A 25,924-nucleotide genomic window follows, 5' to 3' on the forward strand; every position below is an offset into this window, starting at 1 on the left:
TTCATAAAAGTGAAAGTGAAACCTAAGCAAGCTCTGTCACTGGCTCTGCTCTGTTCTCAGTAAACTGCAACATGAGCAGCCGGTCTGTGCAGGGTTGCTAGGCAGGACGGGACACAGACAGGGCGGGGAAAGGGTATAAATATTACATCCACACTTCCTGATCAGCACAGATGGCTGATACACAGATGACTGCTGGAGAAAAACAATGCTTCTATTTCATACTGGGATTTAAAGACACATCTTTATGGAAACATCTTCATTAGAATAAAGAAAAGGGTAAGTTTTAATATTTTATACTGCATATAAACTCTAAATCCATTAGATTACCATTAGATGTTTGTGTTTATAAAGTCATTGTAGCCATTGCTGCATCGTAAATAAGGAACTTGTAATGACTGCAATGCATTTAAATCACTTATACACAGTGATGATGTTTATGTACTACCTCACAGATTATAAAAATTAATTATCAGTATTTTTTATCACATTTACAAATTTACATATTTATCTATGACATATTATTATATCAAACAAAGACAAATAAAACATATAGTCAAATCCACTTCAGGAAATAAGTTTGCTTCCTGTAAATAATTTGCTTACTTTGGCCATTGTAAAATCTGAAAAAAAAAAAACTCTATTTAAACAGGGGTGAATTTTGCCATAAGAAATATGAATAAATAAATCATGTAAACAATAGTTAACCATTTATTGCTTATATCTGCTTATGTCAGTGTTTACAAGATGTTCAGTGAAGCCAATGTTAAATTAAAGGTCCACATGTTCCATTTTAAAAACAATGCAATTAAGTTTTTTTTTGTTTTTTTTTTCACATCACAGACAAAAATGTGTATCATTAATATGCAAACAAAGACGTGTGTCCAGAAAAAAAGTAAAAAATAAATAAATAAATAAATTAAAACTTAAATAAATGTCAGGGTTTAAAGATTTTACATTACAAAGATCAACTTTTAAACTTTTGTGGGACAGCAACATATACAATATATTTTATTTTAAATAAAAAAAAATATTTATATAGTTTATCAATTGATGTCACATTCTATTCTAATTATACTGTACAAAAATACAGTTTTTGTTAAGATTTGCATATCTGTGAGCATAAAAAGGTAACTAATTTGAATGTCATAAATACAGTGTATAATACAGGGAACTGTATATTAAATATTAGTTTGTGGTCACTGACTTTTCATAATTTTGAAAGTCTGATTATTACTAAGTAATGATGTTTTAAACCAACGTTGTAAACAGAACACATATCTGTTGCTTCAGTTCATTTTAATTTAATAACACTAATATAATAAAATACCTTACACCTTCTTTCAGTATCTGACATAAATAAGCTGTTCATAAATAGTTATTTTCAAAATAAGCAATGCAGTATTTATGCATTTCTTATGATGTGCCTGTTGTAGGTAGTCCTTTCTGAAGCAGATAAACATGATCCCATTGGCACCGTGCCCAATGGCAGTTGTAGGCTAAAGGGGTATAAACCAACGTTTGGACACACCTCTTTTCATTTAATGTGTTTTCTTTCTTTCTATGATTTTTTTTCATTGTAAATGTAATACTGAAGACTATTTTAAAGCTATAAAGGAACACCTGCCAAATTATTCTGTAAACAAAAAGTGTTAAACAAGGCTGTATGTTTCATACTTTAGATTCTTCTAAGCAGCACGTTTGTCTTTGAAGACAGATCTGCACACTCTTGGTATTTTAATCTCAGTGTCTTAATGAGGGAGAGTCACCTGGAATAGTTTTCTCAGCATCTTGAAGGAAGGAGTTCCTGGAGGTGCTGAACAATAGTTGCTGCTTTTCCTTCACGCTGTGAAGCTCCAGCTCATCCCAATTAAATCACCTCAGCAGTTAAGGACTAAAGAATGTAACTCAACATTTATATGTACAGCTCTGGAAAAACATAATAGACCACTTCATTTTAAAAATCAGTTTATGTGATTTTGTTATTTATAGGTATATGTTTGAGTAACATTGTTGTTTTATTCTATAAACTACTGACAACATTTCTTACAAATTCCAAATAAAAATATTGTCATTTAGAGCATTTATTTGCAGAAAATGTTAAATTACTGAAATAACAAAAAGATACAAAGCTTTCAGACCTCAAATAATGCAAAGAAAACAAGTTCATATTCATAAAGCTTTAAGAGTTCAGAAATCAATATTAAACATCAATTAAAAACCCTGGTTTTAAATCATAGTTTTTATGCACCTTGGCATGTTCTTCTCCACGAGTCTTACACACTGCTTTTGGATAACTCTATGCCGCCCCTGGTGCAAAGATTCAAGCAGTTCAGTTTGGTTTGATGGCTTGTGATCATACATATTCCTCTTTATTATATTCCAGAGGTCTTATTCCAGAGGAATATATATATATATATATATATATATATATATATATATATATATATATATATATATATATATTAAACTCACAAATGAGTTTGTCCATCTGACTGTTTTTTTATTACTGTAAACATGTAAATAGCTTGTCACATGATTCATCATAACATTGTGTGTATTGTCTTTTGTGTTTTTTTTGTAGGTAAATGGCCTGTAATAAAACCATGCTGCTTGCTGGAAATACAAACCTACGCAGGTTACAAACAACACATGATTTGTGTGTAGTATGTAGACAATGCTGTAAATGGACAACTGATATATCATATAAAATCGTGTCCGTTGCTCATCGGTGCTCAAAAGACATTATATTAGTCAGACAAAAGGGAAACAATGGCCGATGGAGACCAGTGGCCCAACGGCCAAAGTTCCCAAACCCTGCGAAGTATGAAGTGTGCTGGCACTATATTGAGGGGAAAGGATGTACAGTACATGGGAATAGGTGCTCTTATGCAAGAACCACTGAAGAAGCAACAGTGTGGAACTTCATGAAGAGAGAATGCCTTGAGTTTACCCAGCTCATTAACATGTTACCCAATGGCTCTACATGCTCTACCTCTCAGGAAAACCTGGCACCACCACCAGGAAGCTCCAGCGCAGTGCAGAGAATCCTTTCCTCATTCCAAGGAACATTTGTGGAACTCTGCAGTACCTGCTTTCATGAGAGTCCTCAAAAGATTTCCTCAAGAAAGCAAGCAAAGTGTTGTGTTGGACACAACTGGAAACCCACTCTGGTCTTTTGCCAGAAGGGTGAGCAGAGACGGGTGGGCTACGATGAGATCCGGCACCTGCCTAGGCGAACGTATAAGAAGTGGAGGTACTGTAAGTATGTGGAGAACAATGAGAAATGCCTGCATGGTGCCAATCGCTGTTGGTTTGCTCACAGTAGCATAGAGAAGATGGTGTGGGAGTTAGAGACTACAGGAAGTCTAGATCGTACTCTTCTCCTCCAGGCTTCCCAGCAACGTCAACCACAAAGTTCTGGAGCAAGCTCACGCCCAGTGCCCCAAGAACAGGAACGACAGCACTACTGCCACGTGTGTGAATGCCAATTCCAAACAAATGAGGACTTTATGAATCACTGTTTCACTATAAAACACAGAAAACTGGTTTTCGGAGACATGCCCTCTGCATGGCGTTACCGTGAACCACCGCTAACAAGCAAAGTCTTTAAGCTGTGTGAAAGGTAAGAAATCACGCCTGTTCCTATGTGTTTGTATTGCTGTATATGGGTCATTCTCCTTTTGGAGATTGGGAATTCAAGTGGATACATTTTTAAAAATCAATTTATCTTTTCTCAGAAAATAATATAAGAATGAATGATTCTAACATTTCATGCAGGATACTTTTAATTACAAAAAAGAGGCCATGTGTAACTACTTAAAATGAATAAAATAAAAGACATTTGGCAATATATTTGATATTTTTATTTAATTTTTAACAATTAAAGCACATAACACCATTGACACAAAGAAGTTATGTGCTACCTGATAAAGAGAATTATCGTTTTATCGTTTTCAAATTAATAAAATAAAATGAGCATGTATGGTCTCATCTTCTCATGCCTTGAGATGCTTATTCTTTGATGACCTTTGACCCAGGGAAGCAGTTTAACAGAGCTAACAATATCTATGATAAAATATAATATACGAGCCCTGATAACACCAGTGACAATCTTTGTGACAAAAATATATTTTAAAAATAAAATACACATTTTTTTAATGCAGTATGATGTTAATCATGCATATAATAAATCTGGATCTGTTTTATGAAATCCAAAAAATTAAACCTTTTAAAATACTTCTTTACACTGAAAATGTTTGCTCAAGGGTTGAAAACTAGTTATGTGACGAGCTATTTTACATATGTAAAGCACCTTTGAAATATGATTTAAAAAATGAAAATCAAAGAATATATAAGAAAAACGTGGTTTTAATCTTAGGTTAACTGTAAAAATGTATATTTTCACACTCTGACTCTTGAAATTGTCCCTAATAATTTAGGCTTTTTTTAACCCTCCAAACTTTGTGACAGTTTCCCACTCCAAATGGAGAATTACCCATATGCTGTATGAACTGAACTGAAAGCTGGAGTAAACTATGCATTTTTCCACAGACGAAGCACATGTGAGTATGGAGATAGCTGCATGAATGCACACAGTATGGAGGAACTTCAGGAATGGCGAAAGCGACACAAGTTTGTTCGGAAAAAACTCAAAGCAGTCGAGGAGCATGGAGTTCTGTCCTACCAGGACTCTCTGCTAGAAGAGTACAAGCAAAGCCCTGACAAAGAAATGATTGTAAGTTTTTTGTAAGTTGTTTTTACTGTGGTTTGGCTGAATTTAACTAAAACTGTAAAAACGTTACCCAGTGTTGAATTAACGCCTTAAACAATAAGCTCGTTTTTAGTTTTAACTTTAAGATCTATTTATCAGTATCTACTGATTCCATATCTACACATCTAAACATAATTCTTTAACTGTGTTGTAAAAAAGAAAATGAAAGGTGGGCTACTCCCACCTCTCGTCCGGGGTACAACTCCCCTGCGTGTTCGTTTGATAGAGAGAGTCAGACAGATGGAGTGAAGTTGAAAGCAAACCAGGTATTTATTACAAAGTACTGAATATTCAGGAGAACCCACACATGAAAGACCGTCTAACAGCCGTCCCAGCATAAGTTCTGACCCCCCTCTGATCTGACTCCATGTTTATACCCAAAATGACGTAAGCCTGTTGATGAGGCGTTGTTAAAATCATCTCATGTTAGCATGCACGTGTTAGTACTGAAGTTTCACGTGTCTGACAGGACCACTAGTGTTTGACCTTGACTGTATTCTTCCAGAATGGAACCTCATGGCACTATCTGTGTGTGTGCGTCACCCCCCGCTTTGAAGTAGAGGTTTTTTAGGGAGGCACTCACTCACCAAAAGGCTGCTTTGATCTAATAGCCTTTTTAGCCCCGTACCAGTCGAATTGATGACCGTTAGTTAGGGTCATGCAGTCAACAAAATTCTTCAAGCCTGAGCTACATCTCATATGTTATATGTTAATGTGTTAGTAAATGTATCATGTGGGTTAATTTGTCATAATAAAGTCTGTGTTAGTCACATGCCATATCAAACAATGTTTTACTATATGTGTAAAGGATATATTGTGATTATTGGTTAATCTTTTATATCAATGCGTGTAAAATACACTGTGAGTAATAAAAATGATCAGATACAATGTGAGTATTGGTTATGCATATTGAATACAAGGTTTCACACAATGATTATGTCATTACAGATACTAAGATAAGTAATCATAACTGAAAGATATTTGTCAATCAACCCAAAGTATAATTAACTGAAAGATATTTGTCAATCAACCCAAAGTATAATAAACAGTTACTCTTTAATTGCTAACAATGATACTCTTTCTACTACAAATGATTCAGTGTCTACTGTTAATAATTCAGTAAATGCTGTAAAGGATTTAGTATCTTCTACAAACAATTCAGTAAATTATACAAATAATTTGTCCACAAAAAATGACTCAGTAACTGATGTAAATGATTCAGTAACTACTATACTATTAGTCACTCAATAACTGATGTGGTTTGAGGTTGAGGAATAAAAGTATGGTTCAACATGTTTTTTTAGTGGTTAAAGAATTAATGTGTTAATATACAGTACCAATCAACAGTTTGGACACACCTTAAAGTCATACAAACTATAAAGAGGGACATATTGAATTATTTAGTAAACAAAAAAGTGTTGATCAAACCAGAATATGTTTTATATTTTAGATTCTTCAAAAAAAAAAATTAGCTCCTTTTGCATAAATGACAGCTTTGCACATCTTGGCTGGATTTTCTCAGTCAGCTTTAAGAGGTAGAGTTGGTATACAGTGAATAGCCCTATTTTAGTTATCTCTTTTAATGCATATTATGGTAAGAACTACTCAACTTGGTATAGAAAAAAAATATTTTAAAAGTGAAGGTCAGTTAATTGGAAAGATTTCAAGAATTTTGAAAGCATCCTTAAGTGCAGTCGCAAAGACCTTCAAAAACATTATGATGAAACTGGCTCTCATTAGGGCCGCCGGGAAAAGTTACCAGCCTCAGAATCCACAAGTTAACAGCTCTCCGGATAAGAGCATCTAAATGCTTCACAGAGTATTTTTGGTTTCTTTAACACTTTTAAGTTACTACATGATTCCTTATGTGTTCCTTCATAGTGTGATCGACAGTATTAATTTACAATGTAAATTAAAAACTACAAACATTGAATAAAAGATGTGTCCAAACTTTTGACTAGTACTGAAAAATGGCAATTTTAAACAATACCTGTGCATCTCTGTTCCAACAGATGAGGGAAACTGTTCCATATGCATCTGTTAGCTGTGATTCTGATCTCAGCATCTTTGTAAGACAAGAGAAGATATATCACATGTGGAAATTCACCATTACATCAGAGGTTTGTTCTTTTACCTTTTTTAAACTGATGTTTTGTAAGAAATGAATAGATCTACTCCTGTTATCAAACTTTGCTGATGATGGGACACATTTATATGGTTACAGGAAGCTCTGGATGTGGTTGCTTTAATGAGGCAGGACATTGGGGCAATGTTTACCCTTGGTGAGGATGCAGGTGAAGAACGATCATACTCCGAAAGCGTTTGGTTTCTAAGGGGACACTCAACCAACAATAAATTTGGTAAAGTATTTATTCTGTTTGCAGCATCTATAGTGCAGTAGCATACATTACACTGTTTTTAAAGCATGCACCAGGGACATAGCAAAAGAGGGTTTGATATAAGCCCATAACAGAGCTATTATGATGGCAATAAAAATGCTACAAAACTAATTTGCCTGCTTCACTAATTCTACCGATTCTGGAAACTAAGCTGTTTTACTTCCTAGCCTCACTAGCTTAATTAACTTAAGCAAGCAACAGTAAAGCAGGCTAGTATTAGGGCCCATTACCTGGGCAATATGGTGATGTAATCAAATGCTATAAATGTATACTTTAATTTTGCAGATGCTATTCAATAACTGTTTTAAATGGTTCTTTCTTTTGTAAACACAAATCAGTAAAAAGTATCACTAGAAATTAATCTTCTACAAATTAATCAGAATATTTTAAAAATGAATCAGAATCTACTACAAATGATTCTGAATCTTCTACAAATGAATCAGAATCTTCTACAAATGATTCTGAATCTTCTACAAATGAATCAGAATCTTCTACAAATGAATCGGAATCTTCTACAAATGAATCAGAATCTTCTATAAATTAATCAGAATCTTTTACAAATTATTCAGTTTCTTTCACAAATGATTCAGTAACTGGTATAATTTATTCAATATCAGATATGGTTTACTGATTCTGAAAACTAAGCTGTTTTACTTCCTAGCTTCACTAGCTTATCTTTCTAATTAACTTAAGCAAGTAAAAATAAAGCAGGCTAGTATTACAGCCCCTAACCTGGGCAATAGGGTGATGTCATCAAATGCTACGGAGCATTTTATAGTGTTCTTTCTCTTGTAAACATAATTCAGTAAAAGTATTACTAGAAAATAATCTTCTACAAATAAACCAGAATCTTCTACAAATGATTCTGAATCTTCTACAAATGAATCAGAATCTTTTACAAATGATTCTGAATCTTCTACAAATGAATCAGAATCTTTTACAAATGATTCTGAATCTTCTACAAATGAATCAGAATCTTTTACAAATGATTCTGAATCTTTCTACAAATGATTATGAATCTTTCTACAAACGATTCAGTAACTGTTTTAATTGATTCAGTAACTGCTATTAGTGATTCAATATCAGATATGGTTTCTTTTGATTCTATAAACTAAGCTGTACTACATTATAGCCTATGTAGTAGTCAATTGATTAGCTTATTTTGCTAAATAACTCCTGGAAGCTATAATAAAACAGACATTGTCTGGGCAATAGGATGGTATAGTCAGATATGTCATACAAGTATAAAATATATTATTATTGTTATTTTAATTTTAATAATTTTGTAGATTATATTAATTTGTCTAAATGTATATTATTGCTCAAGCCTAGCTAGTTGACTAATTAGTGGTTTTTAAATGCATTACAGCCAAGTATCTGATTACACCACTGGTATACACTGTATTTCATGATCAAATGACCAACAGAAATGCTTTAAAATTAATTGGAATAGCAGATTTTTACACTGATTTTCTCTGAAGGCTAAGAAGCACTTTGCTTGACTGTAACAAGGGTATCATTGAATACCTTGTACCTTTTAATTTAAAGGATATCTCAATAATGAACATCCTGTTTTTTTATTCTAGTGTATGACATTATAGTGTCCTTCACATCAGAACGACTCGGCCTTTATGAACAATGGCTGGTGTTTGACTTTGATAGAAGGCCAGTTCTGCTGCAAAAACTCCAAGTCAGAGTAGGGGAAGCCTTCCGACACCTTGAGACACCAAGCAGTAGTGCACTGGAAGAAGAGAGGGCTAAACACTCTCTACAGGTCTGGCAAGACGGCACTGTAGAAATTGTCCCAATCTTGGAAAGGACAGAGCAGGAGAATGAACTGCTACAAAGGTACCGGCCGACAATGGGACACCCGAACAAAGGGACCAACGGACTTGGCTCCATCAACTGTAAGAATTACAAAGAGAAAATGCACTGTTTTCTTTACCGAGAAGAAATAACAGAAGATCAGCTGGTTAGAAGGTATAGTTTGAATTCATAATTTTAAACATTTATAATTTAAATCAAGGATGTGCATTGCGCACTACAATCATTGCAACTCTTTATACAAACAGATATATGAGAATATTAATCTTCCAGAGAGGTAACAACATTATACTGTATATTACTTAATATTTACATGCTTAACTGTAAACTCTCAGATTACATGGATCTTTGCTGGTTACTAAGTGGTGCTGATTTATGATAGAATGATTTTTGAAAATGTATATAGCCAAACACACATACTGTATATAGCGATATTTTGCTGTTTAATTGTTTATTTTTGTGTTTGCAATGTAACAACATTATGAAAAGTTATATGTGATGTTTCTATGGCCACTGTGCACAATGGCATTAAAATGTTTACTGCCCATGGCACTGTAGCTAACCTCCCTTGATGTGGAAAGAAGGCACCCATCTCACCGGTCTCACCTTATTTCTCTCCATCTGAATGAAATGAGACCCTACTATAGGAGGTTCAAAGATGTTCTGGGTTGTTTTGCTGTACTGGATGCCTTGACTCTGTGCATGGCATTATAAAATCTGAAGGACTGTAGGGCTCAGTGTCAGAAAGTCGGGCCATTGGTTTTCCAGCATCAGTGACCCACAGTATACTTCAAAAGCTACAGACGAAATAACAAAACAAAAGAACATTCTATAGAAGAGTGGTCTATAACTTCAGTTTTCAAGGGTGTGCTACCAAATATTAAGCTGGGGTGCCAATAATGTTGTCCACTCCATTTCTGGAGATCTGTGTGAAATTTTATGTTGTTCCAATGCAAAAATATACAGGAGAAAAAAATTTAAATACAACAAGTTTAAAGGTCTTATTTCATTTTATTTTTTCATTCATCTAGTTGTGGTCTCTAGTATGAATGAATGCCCTGTTTATATTTAGCCCTGCTTTAGATGACTTAATTAGAGGTCTCTAAAGAAAGACAGGTTTTGGCTCTTGCTCATGAATATTCATACATGCAAATATATCACCTCTGATTGGCTAACAGCACTGCAGGAGAGAATGCCTACCTGCCGCCTCCCACAGTCAATTTTACAGCTGAGAAACATTATCAATGCCGCTAGCCAGTCCCAGACTGCCCGCCCCGGCGGCTCTCCCTCTGGTAACAGTAACACATGGAATCATCCAGAGATCTGATTTAAACCTGATTTTCTAACACAAGATAGCTAATGCTAACTAGCTCTGTAAACTGAATCATTTTTCTCATGTTTTTCATAAAATACCAGCTGAAAAAAGTCAGTTTCAATGATAGACAGTCAGTGCATTGCAAAATCCCAGGACTTTTGGGAATTTAATTTTTTTGGGGAATTGTCCACCCATGCTCTATCTTAAATAACTTAAGTTAAAGCAAATAAGGCAGCAGGTGAAGTTTCTAAGTTGAATCTACTTAAATGGTTTTACAGTGTGGGAAATATATTGCTGTTTATATTTCAGTTTTACCAAAGGTGTTTGGCCTTTAAAAAAAATCTCAATTCTGTATCTGTATCCATTCACCTGTAGGCTGAATCTACGAGGGAAGATGTCTCTTAAAAAGATCATAAACCAATGGTATGAAACTAAATTTGCCATTCCAGGGGAGCTTTTTGGCAGCGTGTCTATCGCCCACTCCCTCACTCCTGATACACCAGAGGGCTACATGCTGAAGAGGCATGTTCAGTCAGCCCTCGTGGGCCTGCCGAGTCCTAAAGCTGGCCTTCAGCGTGTGTATGAGGCTATAGTTCTCAAGGACATGGTTGGTGAGACAGAAGTGCATTTGAGCCTCTCAGGAAAATGCTGCACTGAACTGAATCTCAATAATGAAACCACGGTTGAGATGGAGATTCAGTTCCAGTTAGACCGCTTGGGGTTCTGCGATATGCACAAGGCTGTGGACATCTTGCCAGACCTTAATAGGGTCTTACCTGACCTGACAGACAGCAATGCCCCAGTTCCAATCAAATCAAGTCCAGGAGAGCTCAATGAAAAGCAGCAAGCTGCTATGGACTTCATACTAGGAACATCTGACCAAGAAGGTAACACGGCTCCACTGCTGATATATGGGCCTTTTGGAACCGGAAAAACTTTCACTCTTGCGAAGATTACACTGGCCCTGGCAAAGAAGCCACAAAACAAAATACTGATCTGCACACACACAAACAGGTACATGATTTTATTGTTAAGTGCAAATAATATACTTGTGAAATACTAGTTATTTTATTCAAAATAAGATTTTCTAGGCTGATTTAATGAACACATTTCTCTTTTTTGCTTGTAGCTCTGCTGATCTTTACGTCAAAGATCATTTCCACACTAGTGTGACAACTGCTGACGATGCAGCCAGACCTCTCAGAATAAAAGCGAAGGAAATTCCTCTCAAAACTACTCATCCCTACACTCTACAGTACTGCCATTTATCCAAGGATGGATACACTTTTGACTTTCCTGACACTGCAACATTGGATGCAAAAAGAATCATTATAACAACTACTACACTGGCACGATTCTTCCACGACCTGCAGCTTCCACCCAACTACTTCAGTCACATTTTCATTGATGAAGCCTCTCAGATGCTGGAGTGTGAAGCACTGATGGCTCTTGGCTTGGCAGGAGAGAAGACTCAGGTCGTTTTAGCCGGAGATCACATGCAGATGGGACCCAGGCTTTTCTCTGTGGAGGAGGACAAACGCTCAGACCATACCATCCTTAATCGTCTGTTCCATTACTATCAGTCAGAGAACACCACTACTGCCAAAAACAGACGGATTATCTTCAACGAAAACTACCGCTCCACAGTAGAAATCGTGGATTTTGTGTCCACCCATTTCTATGTTGGCAAGAAGGATGTGATCAAAGCCAAAGGAAATGTCTCTCCTCACCCAGACCAATGTGCTCTACAGTTCGTCCATGTTCGTGGAGAATGCCATTTGGACTCAAGGACCTTGACTTGGTTCAATCCAGTACAAATTCAAAGTGTCGTTGAGGTTGTCCAGGATGTACTGAACAAATGGCCTGAGAAGTGGCAAGAGCGGGATCCAACATCTATCTGTGTCGTTTCACAGGGCAGTCAGGTAATACATTGGGATGATGTTCAGCTTTATAATTAGAGATGCACCAAAGTGATTTTTTTGGCAAAAAACTAAGAAATACAGAACATTTTTTTGCATGTATTCTTTAATGTTGCCATTTTTTCACAACTGAAAAAATGAAACAACCTTAATAGTCTTTGAGTATTTTTTTCTAATTATTATTATATTATTATCTATTTATTACAATTATTATTAGCTACAGAACTACAATTATAAAATATGATGTATTTACTGAACATTTGACTATCACTATAAGTAAAGAAGTATCAAACAGATTAGCTAATTGGGTGATTCTCTTCTGTTGGAACTAGCTGTTCAAAAAGCCAAAAAGCCACAATATCTGTCACTAGTCGCTTTTTTTTTAAATTATGTATTAGAGAGGTCTAAAAATAAGTGAAGTGGTGATAACAAGAATGATACTAAGTGATCCTGAAGGCTTTATTTCATCATATTTTTGTGTGTAGAGAGTACAAATTAGTATAAACCTGCCTTTAACTGCAGTATGATTTATAATAGTCACTGTTTAGTATAAATTTGATATAAATCAAGTCTTTTACCACTTATCATTTTTTACTAAATATATTTGTTTACCAAATTTTCATGCATCCTTATTTATAATGAACAATTATACTAATATTATAAACTTATTAAAACACTTTGGTTTTACTCCCCTCTGTTTTTCCACAGGTGACAGAAATAAGAACCAGACTAAGATATGCAAAACTCGGTTTGGTCACTGTAGAGAATGCAGAAAACGTGCAAGGTAAAAATTTATTCTTTTTCTTTTCCAAGTCACTTCAATGTAATTAAATGAATATGCTTTTTAAAGTGTATTTAATACCACATTTCTTTACAGGAAAACAATTCAGAGTGATCATAATAAACACTGTGCACACCAAGGACAGCCTGAATGTCTCAGAGGAAACCTATCTTGAATTCTTCAATGACATGCGTGTGCTGAACACAGCCATGACCAGAGCTCAGTCCCAAGTAATTGTAGTCGGAGATGCTGCTGCTCTTTGCTGCTCCTACTTTGGAAAGTGCTGGAGGCTGTGGAGGTCTTACATAGAGCATTGCATCAACAGAGGGAGTGTTTATCCTCAAGACTTCACCTTAAACAGTTTGAAGCAAGAACTTCTAGAACTCTCAAACATGATCAAGACTGAGGATGATGACAGCAGTGACGATGAATCAACCACTTCAGAGCCATCAGACACTGAGGAGGACCCCATACTGAAAGAGCTACTGGATGAGCATGATTTGCAGATCAATTTAACTGAGGAAGGACTGTTTCCTGTTTTACGCTCTGACAATCTTGACAACAATCTGGTGAGGTACATGAGGAGGAGCGAATCTCCCGAATCACATGGAGCACAGCAGAACAGCTCTGATATTTACAAGTGTGAGATCGTTTTGGAAAGGTATGACTCAGGCTATGCCATGCCACTTGATGAGCCCGCCTTACGCATAGACATCAAAGGCAGGCATAATTTGGGACAATCGTTTTCTGGAGATGTGGTAAGTGTGGAGATTTTGACCTCTGAGACATTTCCTCCTAAGGGAAGAGTGATTGAAGTGCTCAAGCATTCAGCTTTGACCAAAGAGTTTGTCTGCACCATTGACACGAACGATAATCAAGTGATGACACCAATTAACATCTGCATTCCTAAATTATTCACACCCTTTTGGAAGGACAAACCAAACCACATTGCCATCAGAAATCCAGAGAAACGGAATGCAGAGAAGTTCATCAGGATTAACGAGAAAGCCCGCAGGAACCATCTCTTCGTTGTCAAATTCTTAAGATGGGGGAAGCGTTTCAATTACCCTTTGGGAATGGTGATCAATGTACTTCCCAAAGTTACTTCACTAGAGGAAGGATTGAAGGTACTTGACAAAGAGTACCAACTGGAAAGAACTGTTCCTCTGCCTGTTCAAAAAGAAATGGAGAGTTTCAAAACAACTCCTTTACTCACAAATGGCCGGAAAGATTTCCGTGACCTACTGACATTCACCATTGATGCTCCAAAATCACAAGACCTTGATGATGCCATTAGTGTGAGAGATTTAGGAGAGTGCTATGAAATAGGGATTCACATAGCTGATGTCGCGAGCTTTGTGGATAAAGATAGCAAACTGGACAAGTATGCAAGACAGCAAGGAACTGCATTCTATGTTTCAGAAAGGGAACCGACATATATGTTCCCTGACAAATTGAGTACCAACGACTTCAGTTTACTCCCTGGCAGTGATCGACGGTGCATTTCCTTGATGACTGAAGTTGACAAGAAGACACATCGCATACAAAAGAGAACATTTTACAAATCAGTGATTCGCTCCAAGAAAAGGCTGTCATACGAAGAAGCTGAAGAAATCCTAAGATCATCAGGCAACAATGACTTCGACACTTTGGAGGGGTGTCTTGTCAAAGCATTCCAGTTTGCTGAGGTTCATCGGAAATGCAGAAAACAGAGTGACTGGTGCTACAAATCTCCTGACGAGGATGTAGTTATTGGAAGAAGACAGTCTCAGAAGCTGGTGGAGGAGCTGATGATCATGTTTAACCACACAGTCGCTGATCGGCTTCTGTCCGAGAAGAAAACTACGAGTCTAACTCCTCTTAGGTGCCAGGACAGGCCAAATCCGGACGAGCTTCATAAATTCTATGAAAGAAATGTCCCTATGCTTCCGATGTCCATTCATTTGTCATCCCAACTCAATCATTATGAGAAGAATGATGATACTGAACAGGAGACATTCTTCCCTATATTGACATCTGTCTTGAGGAATCTTCAGATTGCTGCACAGGAAAAAGATGTCTACAAGTTACTGGATCTCATTACAACCGATGATCTTCACCCCCTACTTCTTCCTCTCGTGATTAACTTAAGGAGGCTCATTTACAAATCACATGTATTACGTGCCAACTCCACGTACACCTCCCGCATTGGGCACTATGATTTGGAGCTTGACTGCTACACCTGGGCTTCTTCTCCCATCCGACGCTATGTAGATGTCATTGTACAGCGACTTCTTCACTCTGTACTTGAGGACGATAGAGTACAGTACACTCCACAAGAAGTTGATCAGTGCTGTGTTGATTTTACCCTGAGAAACAGCAATCAGTCTTCATGCCAGAGGGCATCTCATCATTTGAGCTTTGCATCAAAGCTGTCTGCTCAAAATGAAGAAAAACTGGCGTACATTGTTGAAGTGAGTCCTTCTGGAAACAACTTCCAGATAAGCTTTCCACTCAACAGAACCTCCCTGCCAGACACAGTGGGCATAATGTACAGAGATCTCCAGTTAGAGGATCAACCAAGGTATATTGAAGCAACTGACTGCATGGTACTGCGATGGAGGCGAAGGGTGTATTCTTTAACTAGTCCCAGCATCCATACTGAGCTGAAGCAACACGAAGCAAACTCACGTGGCAAGTTCATAACTGACGTGCCTATGGAGTCCTGGAAACGCTTGGTGTCTGCTATCAGAAAGGAAGAATGGGATGTCATGTTTGAGGAGGTTGAACAATTAAGCTTGACTGATGTGAGACGAAAAACAACCGTGCAGCCAGCATTAATTGGAGCAAGGATGGATATGTTGAATCAGAGAGAGGAGCATTACATTGAACTGTCTCTGGAGCTGAAAAAGGGCAAAATGATCGAGGTACAGTTGGGAACGGACACTTATCGGGGACTTTTGGTACCATCCGTTCAACTGCTTGTTGTGAACCCGAAATTTGAGATCTGCTTGGAGCACACAAAGAATCCAATCATGTGCTTTTCAAAATATGCACTGTTCTCCTCAAGTGAATCATACAGCTCTTATATGGAGTATCAGAGAATATGGAAACCTCTGTGCAAAATGGACTCGGCCTGTAGCGCTGTGGCCGAAAACGAGAGCATCGTCATTGAAGATGCATCGCTGGAATGGGACAGGTCCGAAGATGACCTCCGGGGATCTTTTCGCATGCCTGTTGACAAGAAAGCTCAGTGGGCTATTGAGTCAAACCTGAGAAACTGTTTCCTATGCATCCGGATGAGAATGCAGCAGAAGGACCAAAATCCAATTCTGGAAGACTCTGATTCTAAAGATATGGATCTCGTGGATGTTCCTGGTCTCATTTGGATTGCTCACGCAGTAGTCACCAAAGTCACAGGAGAGGAGAAGTCAGTGAAGTCGACATACACAAAGATAACTTTCCGTGTCAACCACATGCCCATGACAAACATTCCAGAGAAGGTCTTCATGGAGGGGACAAGGTTCACAGTGGAGCTGATACCAAAACTACTACCAGATGTGTAAGTATGCTCAGAAACTAATAATAACAATGATTTGCCAACTTTTATTTAATGGTTGTTGCATTAATTTGTTGATTTTCTCTTTGGTAGACGCAAAGAGAACGCCATTGAGAATCTTACATCAGCTAACAACCTTGTGAAAAACATTGCCATGGGTAAAAAGACACAAGATGAAAGTAAGAATCATCTATTGCTTTAGGTTTTTATACAAAGAGTAAACTAGTATAGAAATGTTATGTGTAGAAAACATGTGTTTATGAGTAATTTAAGTTGATGCTGTACTCCTTTCTTAGGAAACACAATCCAAAAATGTAATCAACCCAGATTTGAGATTGAGAATCATCGTTCTTTGGGGTATCCACAACTGAACAACAGTCAATGCAAAGCCATAAGGGAAGCAATGAACAACGAGTTTACTCTTATCCAAGGACCACCAGGTCAGAGGCAAATCTGTATAAAAGTGTTTAAGCTCTTTATGATTTTTGAAAAAACAAATATTAACAAATTATTGGTAGAACTTTATGATAAGGACAGTTACTAAATTATCATAATTTTCCTCATTATTTTTAAAGATGTTATCAGTATCAAAAGAATATCAAAGTTAAAGTTAAGTTGTTAAAATTAGTTTTTTGTTTGTGGCAGGGACTGGAAAGACTGTAGTTGGCGTCCACATTGTGTACTGGTTCTTCAAACAAAACCAAAAACTTCCACCTTGTCAAAAACTTGGTGATGAAGACCTAAAGAAGAGATGCATTTTGTACTGTGGCCCATCCAATAAGTCTGTTGATGTGGTAGCAGGTGATTTTTTTCAGTTTAAAAATTTCCTCTATTTTTCATGTTTTACAACAACAAAGTTTTCCCTACAAATCACTTATTAATATGTTTTTGGGTTTTATTTAGGTCAACTCCTGAAGCTTAAAGAGAAATTAAAACCACTGAGGGTCTACAGTGACCAAGTGGAGATTATGGAGTTTCCTTACCCGGGCAGCAATCTGAAGATTTCCCGTCACTGTCAAAGAGTGGAAAAACCCAATGAAGCACTCAGGTATTGTTCTATTTTTCAGATGTACTGATTAAGATCATCTCACACAGACATGGTGCATGTTACTGTACATGTAACTTTGTGTGTAATATCACCACATCTTATGTGTATTATTTAGCATACCGTATTTTTCGTTCAGACTATAAGGCACACCAGGTTATAAGGTGCACTAAAAATGAATGTCTAATTCTGGTCTATATTCATATATAAGGCACATCGGATTATAAGGCGCATTAAACGACAATAGTAAGGATGCCTTACATAATTTCCTTCTAATAGGGAAGCTGGGGGAAGCGCCTTAATAAAAAATAATAAATAAATAAAAAAGAGCTAAATGTTAATCTACACAGATTTCTCTCCTAAAAATGGTTTATTTGGGTGAGTAAAGCGCTTTAGTTTATAAACAGTAAGCTTAGATTTCCAATGTGTTGTCTGAAGGTGAGTTTTTAGTTCAATTTTAGGTTTTCCAGCACTAAGACTGGGTGCAGCAGTATTAGCATTAGCTGCTAACCACAGCGCTAGTCGACAGCAAAACACTGAAAAACCCTTAGTATTCTGATAAGCCAGGGTGATATTAGCTAGCTAACGTAGCTTGTTTTAACACGGTAAACATACAGATTACAGTTCGATATACTCGCCTCTGAATGGCAAAAGAGCTAACACTGCGGTTAGCAGCTAATGCTAATGCTGCTGCTCCCAGCCTTAGTGCTGGAGAAACTTCACTAAAAACTCACCCTTATAAAGCTGTACTTCAGTGGAGTGGCGTTAATACCTGACTGGTAGAATTATTACAAAGGTGCACTGGATTTTAAGTTGCACTGTAGATTTTTAGGAAAATTTAAGGATTTTAAAGGCGCCTTATATTCCAAAAAATGCGGTGATTTGCATTTGCACACTGCATTGCTTTGAACTAATGGAAATTCCATTTTTAGGTCCATTACTTTGCATCACAAGATCCGCATGACAAGCAATCCCTACCACAAGCAAATACTGGAATTTGATGAGAGAATCAAAGCAGACCAGTACCTCACTGATGAAGAAATAAAATGGTAACTAACAAAACGAACAAAATCAATAATAATCTCTTCACTTTTTAAATATTGTGCTGATATGCTGGTTATAAGGACACCATTTATTTATCTATCTTTCATTTTGCAACAGCTACAAGGACTGTCTGAAGAAAGCTCGTAAACACGAGCTGTTGCAACATAACGTCATCCTCTGCACTTGCACCGCTGCCTCACATCCCGTCCTGGCTGATGCTCTCAACTTTCAACAGATCATCATTGATGAGTGTGCCATGGCAACAGAGCCTGAGGCCTTCATTCCCTTGGTCACACACAAACCAAAGCAGGTAGGCTTAACCTCAGTGACTGACCAAATAATCTCAATCTAATTTTATTTTGGTTTATATCAAGGTACATAATATACAGAGAATTTGATGTTTGGTCGATTTAACAAATTTAAGTCATGCTGCAGCGTTTTGTTTTTTTTTGACATTAGGGTTTTTTTCAGTAGTGGCAGCACTCTACTCGAATAGCCAATAAAGTTCATTTTTACATTATGATGTTAAAACAGAGCACTGTTGTAAGTTGCTTTGAATATGCTAAATACTGTTTAAAAAGGCTGTCTTAGCTTTTCTCTTGCATGTTCGTTGATCCAAGGAAATTCAGTCGACACGGAGATTGAGAGTGAACAAGTATGATTTATTTCAGATATATCTGGGAAGAACAATACAGGCAAAGCATCCTAGCCTAACTAGAACGTCGCCCCCAAGTTCTTCTGCCTCGTACCTTCTGACTCCATCTTTTATACCCTTCTCTGACGTATTCTAGGTTGCTAGGTGGTTGCTAGGCATGAATGAGTAATAGTTCTGTTTTTATGCTTATTCTTCCAAATATGGTATTGTCATGCATTACACTTCAGTTTTTAGACCTTCGTTGAAGATGTATGGATTTGACCTTTATCCAATAGGTCCCCTGAGAAATCGTGGGTTGCTAACTTCCCCTGCCAACGATGGCAAGGGGAAGGGTTCATTTCCCTTTTATGACATGTCTTGAGTTCAACAAGGCACACTTCCTCTCAGATCATATTTTCCTGCAATTACAGCAGTTCGGTTCATACTCTCTTATTGATAATAGTTCTGCTACATCTACAGTAAGATTAGTTAGTTAGTATATTTTAACAAAGCTTGAAGCTGTATGCATAATTTTGTAGACGCAATCTTCTAATGCAAGGTTACAAAATGTACTTCATTCATTGGTTTCTATTCGGCTCTCCCCTGGTTGACCTATCCCTAGAGTGTAGGAGTAAAAGAGAAACTCCTTAGTCTGCTAACCTCTGTAACCTCAGGATGTGTAGCATAACAAGAGGAAGTGTGTCCTCTCGGTTGACCGATTCAAAGGTCTCTCTGGTCAGTGGAACACAGGTCATGCTGCTTAATATGAGAGGCATACTAGATTCATTTAATCAAATATAAAATGTGTACGTATGGATTAGTGACTAACTCTTGATTCAGTGATTAATGATTAGTAGAATATAGATTTATAGCTTACATAGATATATTTATGTAATATGTGTTTTGATTATAGGTTAAGGCTCTGGCTAGCATGATTATTTTAAGCTAAGCTTATTATCTTAAAGTCAATCTTCCACAATACCTTAAATGTAAATGTAAATGTAAAATATTATTTCGTAATATTTACATTACATTAAATAAAACATTCAGTATTTCTTATCACGTACGATATGGTATCAATTTACTACCGCCTCACAAACTGGCAACAACTTGGCCAACGATTTTGTCACTATATTAGACTTTCAGACACTTGTAGCAAGTTATTTTTTAAAGCAACTAGCATCAATTTACAGACTTTTTTGTAGAAATCTAGAATTCAGCTACTTCCCTATTAAAAAAATTATCCAAACTGCCTATGAGTGAGCAGTACCAGACTCTCCAAATAAAAGCAACACAGATGAGAAGGAGTGAAGGAGATGTGTCTGTGCAGTGCAGCTAAAGATCTGTTTTATTCTTCTAATCTGTTTTATTCTTCTTTATTTTTAAGTCACTGATGTGTCTGAGTAAATAGTTAATGCATGTGACTAACTAACTCCTTTCTGATAAAGTAAATAATAGACTTTTTTCTCTTAATTTACATTTTATTGAAGTAAATGTATAGTGCTTTGTTGGTATGTCTGCTGCGATATAGAGGATCCTATTTTAGCAATTTAGGGTGTGTCTATGTGTCTTTGGTATCGTGAAAAATATGTCTTGCATGGCTTGAAATGTGCAAAAGGCATGTACAAATTCTCTTAATTAATTATGAGCGTTTTGGGCGTAATGTGAAATAAACCAATCAGTGTGTCATATGCCATTTCCTTTAAGAGTCAGGTGAGCTCTGACTTTTACGCGTTCAGTGCGTAACAGTGCAGCGCTTTGTGCGTCTCAGCAGAGGATACTGACCTGCATGTTTACACTGTGAAGGCACATGTAATAAATCTAATAAAATGTGGGCTTGAATTTTCAGATTGTTCTCCTAGGAGATCATAAGCAGTTGCAGCCTGTGGTCCACACGGATTTGTTGCAGAGGCTGGGAATGAGGATATCTCTATTTGAACGTTACACAAACAAAGCACTGATGCTAGACACTCAGTACCGCATGGTAAGAGTACATTACAATGTACATTAATTTACTGATTATGCTTGCTATATAAGTGTGAAGGTGTGTGCTTAAGAGCTACAGTACCCTTAAAATGTATTAAAACAGTGAGGCCAATTCCTTTCTTTCTGCATTTGTGTTTAATATTAAAATATGAATATAATAATATTATTAGATAATTATACAATAAAAAAATAGTATAAAACATATTTAAATCTGAATCTGATACACAGTTCAGAAGATAACACCTTTTGTCAGAACCCACCCACCCATTTTTCATATGAACAAATATATTGGATAACGTGACTGTCAGGCAAAGATGTCAAATATATTCACAGTCAATATTCAGGTAGAAGTACAGATAGTAGGGTTTTTAGAGTAAATATTAAAGTATCAACCCAAACTTTTTACTTATGTTATTTGTTAAGTAACAGTATAAAAGTACTGATTTCAGAACAACTTAAAGTATAAAAGTGAAAAAGTAAAAGTAATGTAAAAAATGGGGGGAAAAAAGCCATTAAGGACAAAAGCTTAGGCGGCACCCCAGAGTCCTATAGTGCACCATTTTTCTAAAAGCCATAATGACTATAATGTTATAGTAAAATGTTAATGTTGATAATATAATTTGGGATGCACTAGGCTGTTCCCTGTTTCTGCTGCATATGTGCAGATTGTAAATGAATGTATTTTAGTAGAATATAAATATATTATATAACTTATATATAAATATATAAATATAAAAATATATTATATAACTTATAAGTTATATAGGTTAAAGCTTAGTTGGACCTTTGTCTGGAGTTCTCTTGAGTCTCTGCACAGATCATCTTCAAACTAGGCTACATATTTCTGCTATGTTCTTGCTGGAGTGTGTGTGTGTTTGGAGGGGTGTGTGCAGGTGTGATGGATCACAGAATAAACCAATAGGGAGTCAAAGTGGTATATGTTTATACTTCTTTACATCCAATCACAATCAGATTCACTCTATCTGGATTAAGAGAGATTTATCTGGATAGGGGTTTTATTGAATGATAAGAAGACGGAATAAAAACAAGCTGAAATAAAATAGGATTAATGAGGCTATTTTTAAAATGTAAGGAGTAAAAAGTTCAGATAATTGTGTGAAAATGGGATCTACTAATGTCTACTTTGTCTTTTACAGCAAAAAGACATCTGTGCGTTTCCCTCTGAAGAGTTTTACAGGGGAAAACTGAAGACTGGAATACCTGAAAGGATGAGTGTTTTCTTGAACATTTATCAAAATCCAACCTCCATCCTCTTTGGTCATGTGGAAGGAAAGGAGTTGAGTCTAGTGGTCTCCACTGAAAGAGGGAACGAAAACTCAAAAGGCAACATTGAAGAGGCGAAGGCAGTGGTAAGAGAAAGAACCATAGCTGTCGGCTTCTGCTTTATAGATAAAGCTAATCTGTATGTTAGCTGAATGCTTTAGGCTACTGCATTAAAAATCAAATCATGGCACTAACCTTAAGATTTTTTTTACTTCAGGTACGAATTGCCAGAAATCTGATCAAATCTGGAATAAAACCGAAAGAAATTGCAATCCTGACACCGTACAATGCTCAGGTCAATGAGATCAGTACGGTCCTGAATACGAATGGCATTAGAAATGTCACAGTGAACACCATCATGAAGAGTCAAGGTAATTAACGCTCTAGTACTGTAGTAACCTGTACTTTGGTGTGTTTGGAGGACTACTGATATGTCATACAAATTCAGTTTATTTAGTCTAAATAGTGGAAACTGTACCCTATTGCCTGAATATATTGGCTATTTTGTTTATTGAATATGTCAGTTGTTCTTTTTGAGTTAATAGTAAAATTGTGATTTAGATTAGTGTGTAAAATGATCAGATCTGATCAACCTGATGTCCTTTTTTTCAGAGAGTTTGTTAGAATAATAAAGGCTGAATAGCATAGCATAATTAACATGTTGTAGAAGAGCTAGGAAAGTAGATTCAATACTCAGCAAGGAGCAAGACAAACTGAGGGGTATATATACAGGGAAGAACAGGTGAGAACAATCAATAGCTCAGTGCAGTGGCGATTGCTCTAAGACTGCAAGGGAAGCTCAGCTTCCCCTAAAATGGAAAAAATAGTCTTCCTTACGAAGAAAAACTTAAGAGTTAAACAGCAGGGCAGATCAACTGCTCAGATTAATTTGGTGTAAAAGGTGGGGAAAAGTAACAGGTATTTTCAGCTGTTCTGGTTTGATAAAGTGGGCTGGCTGACTGGAAGTGCTGTAACAAATAAAATGTGGTCATTCCTCTTGATGAAACTATCTCAGGACATAATGAACAGGGGCCAGCAGTAAGTATTGTGATATTATTAAAAATAATTTAATTTAAAATTTAAATTAATTTAAATTAATAAAGGGATTATTTAAGGTAATTAAAACTGTCCAAAAAGGAAATAAATTTACCTGCATTTTTTCCTTTACCAAATTTAAAGATTTCGTGTAATGTTTTTTTTTTTACTGATCATTTTATGTTTATTCATGTCATAGCGTCTTTTTTATGTAATTGTTCAATATAAAGAATGGGTACCTTTTTGTTGTGTAGTGAAAACTTGAAAATAATGCCTTTTGTTTACAAAAAAAAAAAACATCTCAGAGAGAGTAGAATTACCGTATAAATAAAACTACATATGTTAAGATGTAGGCCGAAATTGAGCTTCCCCTCCTTGAAAGACCAGCATCCACTACTGGCTCAGTGTGAGGGAAGTCCAGTGTGGGTGTATGCTGGGAAGTGAAATTTTGAGTGATAAGTTTAGAGTCCAGAGCTGCTGAATCTGCTGACAAATGAGTTATGATATTGTCATGATTACTCCTTGTTCTTTCCTTTAACTACAGGAAGTGAATGGAAGTATGTCATCTTGTCTACTGTACGCTCTTTTCCAATGTCGGAAATTGAAATACAACCAACAAAAGCCTGGCTCAAAAAGAGACTCGGATTTGTCATGGACCCCCACCAAGTAAATGTGGGCATCACCAGAGCCCAAGAAGGGCTCTGCCTTATTGGTAAGTGTTTAAACACAGACATGTACATATTTAAGAGCAGAGACTAATCTATTTAATATGGTGGCTGAGAAAGCCCAACGCACTGCAAATTAAAAAGAGCTGGAAAAGCACAAAACACATCCATCAAAATGACAACACAGGCCTTTTAAGCTCGACTCGGGACTAAAACTTGGTGTTTTCTTTCTTCTTTCTGGTGTTTTAATGTCTCTCTTTATGAGGTATGAGCAATTTTACATTAAAAGGCTTTACACATGCTTGCTTCACCTAAATTGCAAGCAATATAAACAGCTTACATGGTTTATATTTGCCCTTTACCTTTCTTATGTTACATTTCTTTTAAAAAGTGCTACTCTTTTTTTTATTAGTTTTTTAATAAAATGTAAAAGAAAATGAATTAAACTCAAGATATGAGTAGAACATTTGCTTAGTTTCAAATTTACAAATGAAGCAATGTTTATTAGCCCTTTTCCAAACATACTGTATGTAATATAAATGTGTGTGTGTGTGGGGGGGGGGGTGTACAGTGTGTGTTTATCGAAAATGTGTTTTGATATATGTTTTCCACAAAAAATGAGCCAATGCCAATGAGTTTGAGTTAGAAAAAATATTTTTTTTGCATTTTCATTTCATTTGATGAAAAATGAAAACGGGTCCCACAGACCCGATTACCACACAAGAGTTAAACATGAATCAATGAAAAATATCCTCAAAATGAAATTATTTTTATTTAAAAAATTAGATGACTGATCCACTGACCACAATGTATTATATATTGATAATATAATCAAATATATATTTATAGGAAATAAGAACTTGCTGCGCTGCTGCTATCTGTGGAGAAAACTCCTGACACACTATGAAGACAAAGGATGTTTGGTGGATCCTGCCTGGAACATCCAGTGTACACTTGCCTGAGCTACAGTGAGACCACAGAATAAACTGTTGCACTAGTAATTAATGTACAGCTATCTTGTTTTTCATGTTGTCATTGTTGTACAAGTTAATGTTAATGTTTCATGCATTTGTATTTAATCATTCTGTAAATATTGTAATAAAGAGAATAATTAATATAAGCATTTTTTATATTCTGTTTGTATATAAGAAAAAAGTAGTTGCTTGTTTTGATCGTGGTCATAAAATATTGTACAACATTGTAATACAAAGTGCGATTTTACAATTTTATGATTTATTAAATGTTATTAAATGTTGCTAAGCAAATGAACGGAAATGTGTTGCTTTTTTATTTTACTTAAAATTAATTTTATTAGGCCACTGAGAAACACTGAATTTATCAAAATCCAGCCACCATATTCTTTGGTCACTTAGAAGGAAAGAAGTTGAGTATAGTGGTCTCCTCTGAATTAGGGAACGAAAACTCAAAAGCAAACATTAAAGAGGCAAACATTAAAAAAGAACCACGAGGCCAATAAGGAACTGAATTCATGCTCACGGTGATAAAATCTATCTAAGACAGCTTTGTCACATGGTGCATTGACCCCCCATTTATGTGAAACAGCATAAATTATTTGTCAGACCAGGCTAGGTTCTTTCAGTATTAAACATCTCATTTTGATGAGCATGTTCCTACTGCAGCCTCAGCTTTCTGTTCTTGGCCTAGAGAAGTGGAGACTAATGTG

General features: G+C 36.2%; 1 protein-coding gene across 1 annotated transcript; it reads left to right on the forward strand.

Moving 5' to 3' along the window:
• Positions 1-25,509, forward strand: helz2a (helicase with zinc finger 2a). The gene is made up of 21 exons (XM_022675627.2): positions 1-276; positions 2,582-3,622; positions 4,552-4,735; positions 6,784-6,891; positions 6,996-7,131; positions 8,757-9,150; positions 10,685-11,323; positions 11,439-12,231; positions 12,937-13,012; positions 13,106-16,550; positions 16,641-16,726; positions 16,844-16,987; positions 17,193-17,348; positions 17,451-17,595; positions 18,525-18,641; positions 18,754-18,946; positions 21,120-21,254; positions 22,414-22,626; positions 22,758-22,911; positions 24,120-24,287; positions 25,090-25,509. The coding sequence occupies exons 2-21, from the start codon at positions 2,586-2,588 to the stop codon at positions 25,200-25,202; spliced, it is 8,436 nt and encodes a 2,811-aa protein (XP_022531348.2). The 5' UTR covers positions 1-276; positions 2,582-2,585; the 3' UTR covers positions 25,203-25,509.
• The last annotated feature ends 415 nt before the right edge of the window (positions 25,510-25,924 follow it).

Source organism: Astyanax mexicanus, chromosome 5, assembly GCF_023375975.1.
Source record: "Astyanax mexicanus isolate ESR-SI-001 chromosome 5, AstMex3_surface, whole genome shotgun sequence".
In the NCBI taxonomy this organism is placed as follows: domain Eukaryota; kingdom Metazoa; phylum Chordata; class Actinopteri; order Characiformes; family Acestrorhamphidae; genus Astyanax; species Astyanax mexicanus.

Bases quoted from the DNA above. Each gene is read 5' to 3' on its own strand.
- helz2a (XM_022675627.2), top strand. From the start codon at position 2,586: ATGGCCTGTAATAAAACCATGCTGCTTGCTGGAAATACAAACCTACGC. The intron at 11,324-11,438 runs GTACATGATTTT...TTTTGCTTGTAG, and splicing joins ATCTGCACACACACAAACAG to CTCTGCTGATCTTTACGTCA. The intron at 18,947-21,119 runs GTAGGCTTAACC...TTGAATTTTCAG, and splicing joins TCACACACAAACCAAAGCAG to ATTGTTCTCCTAGGAGATCA.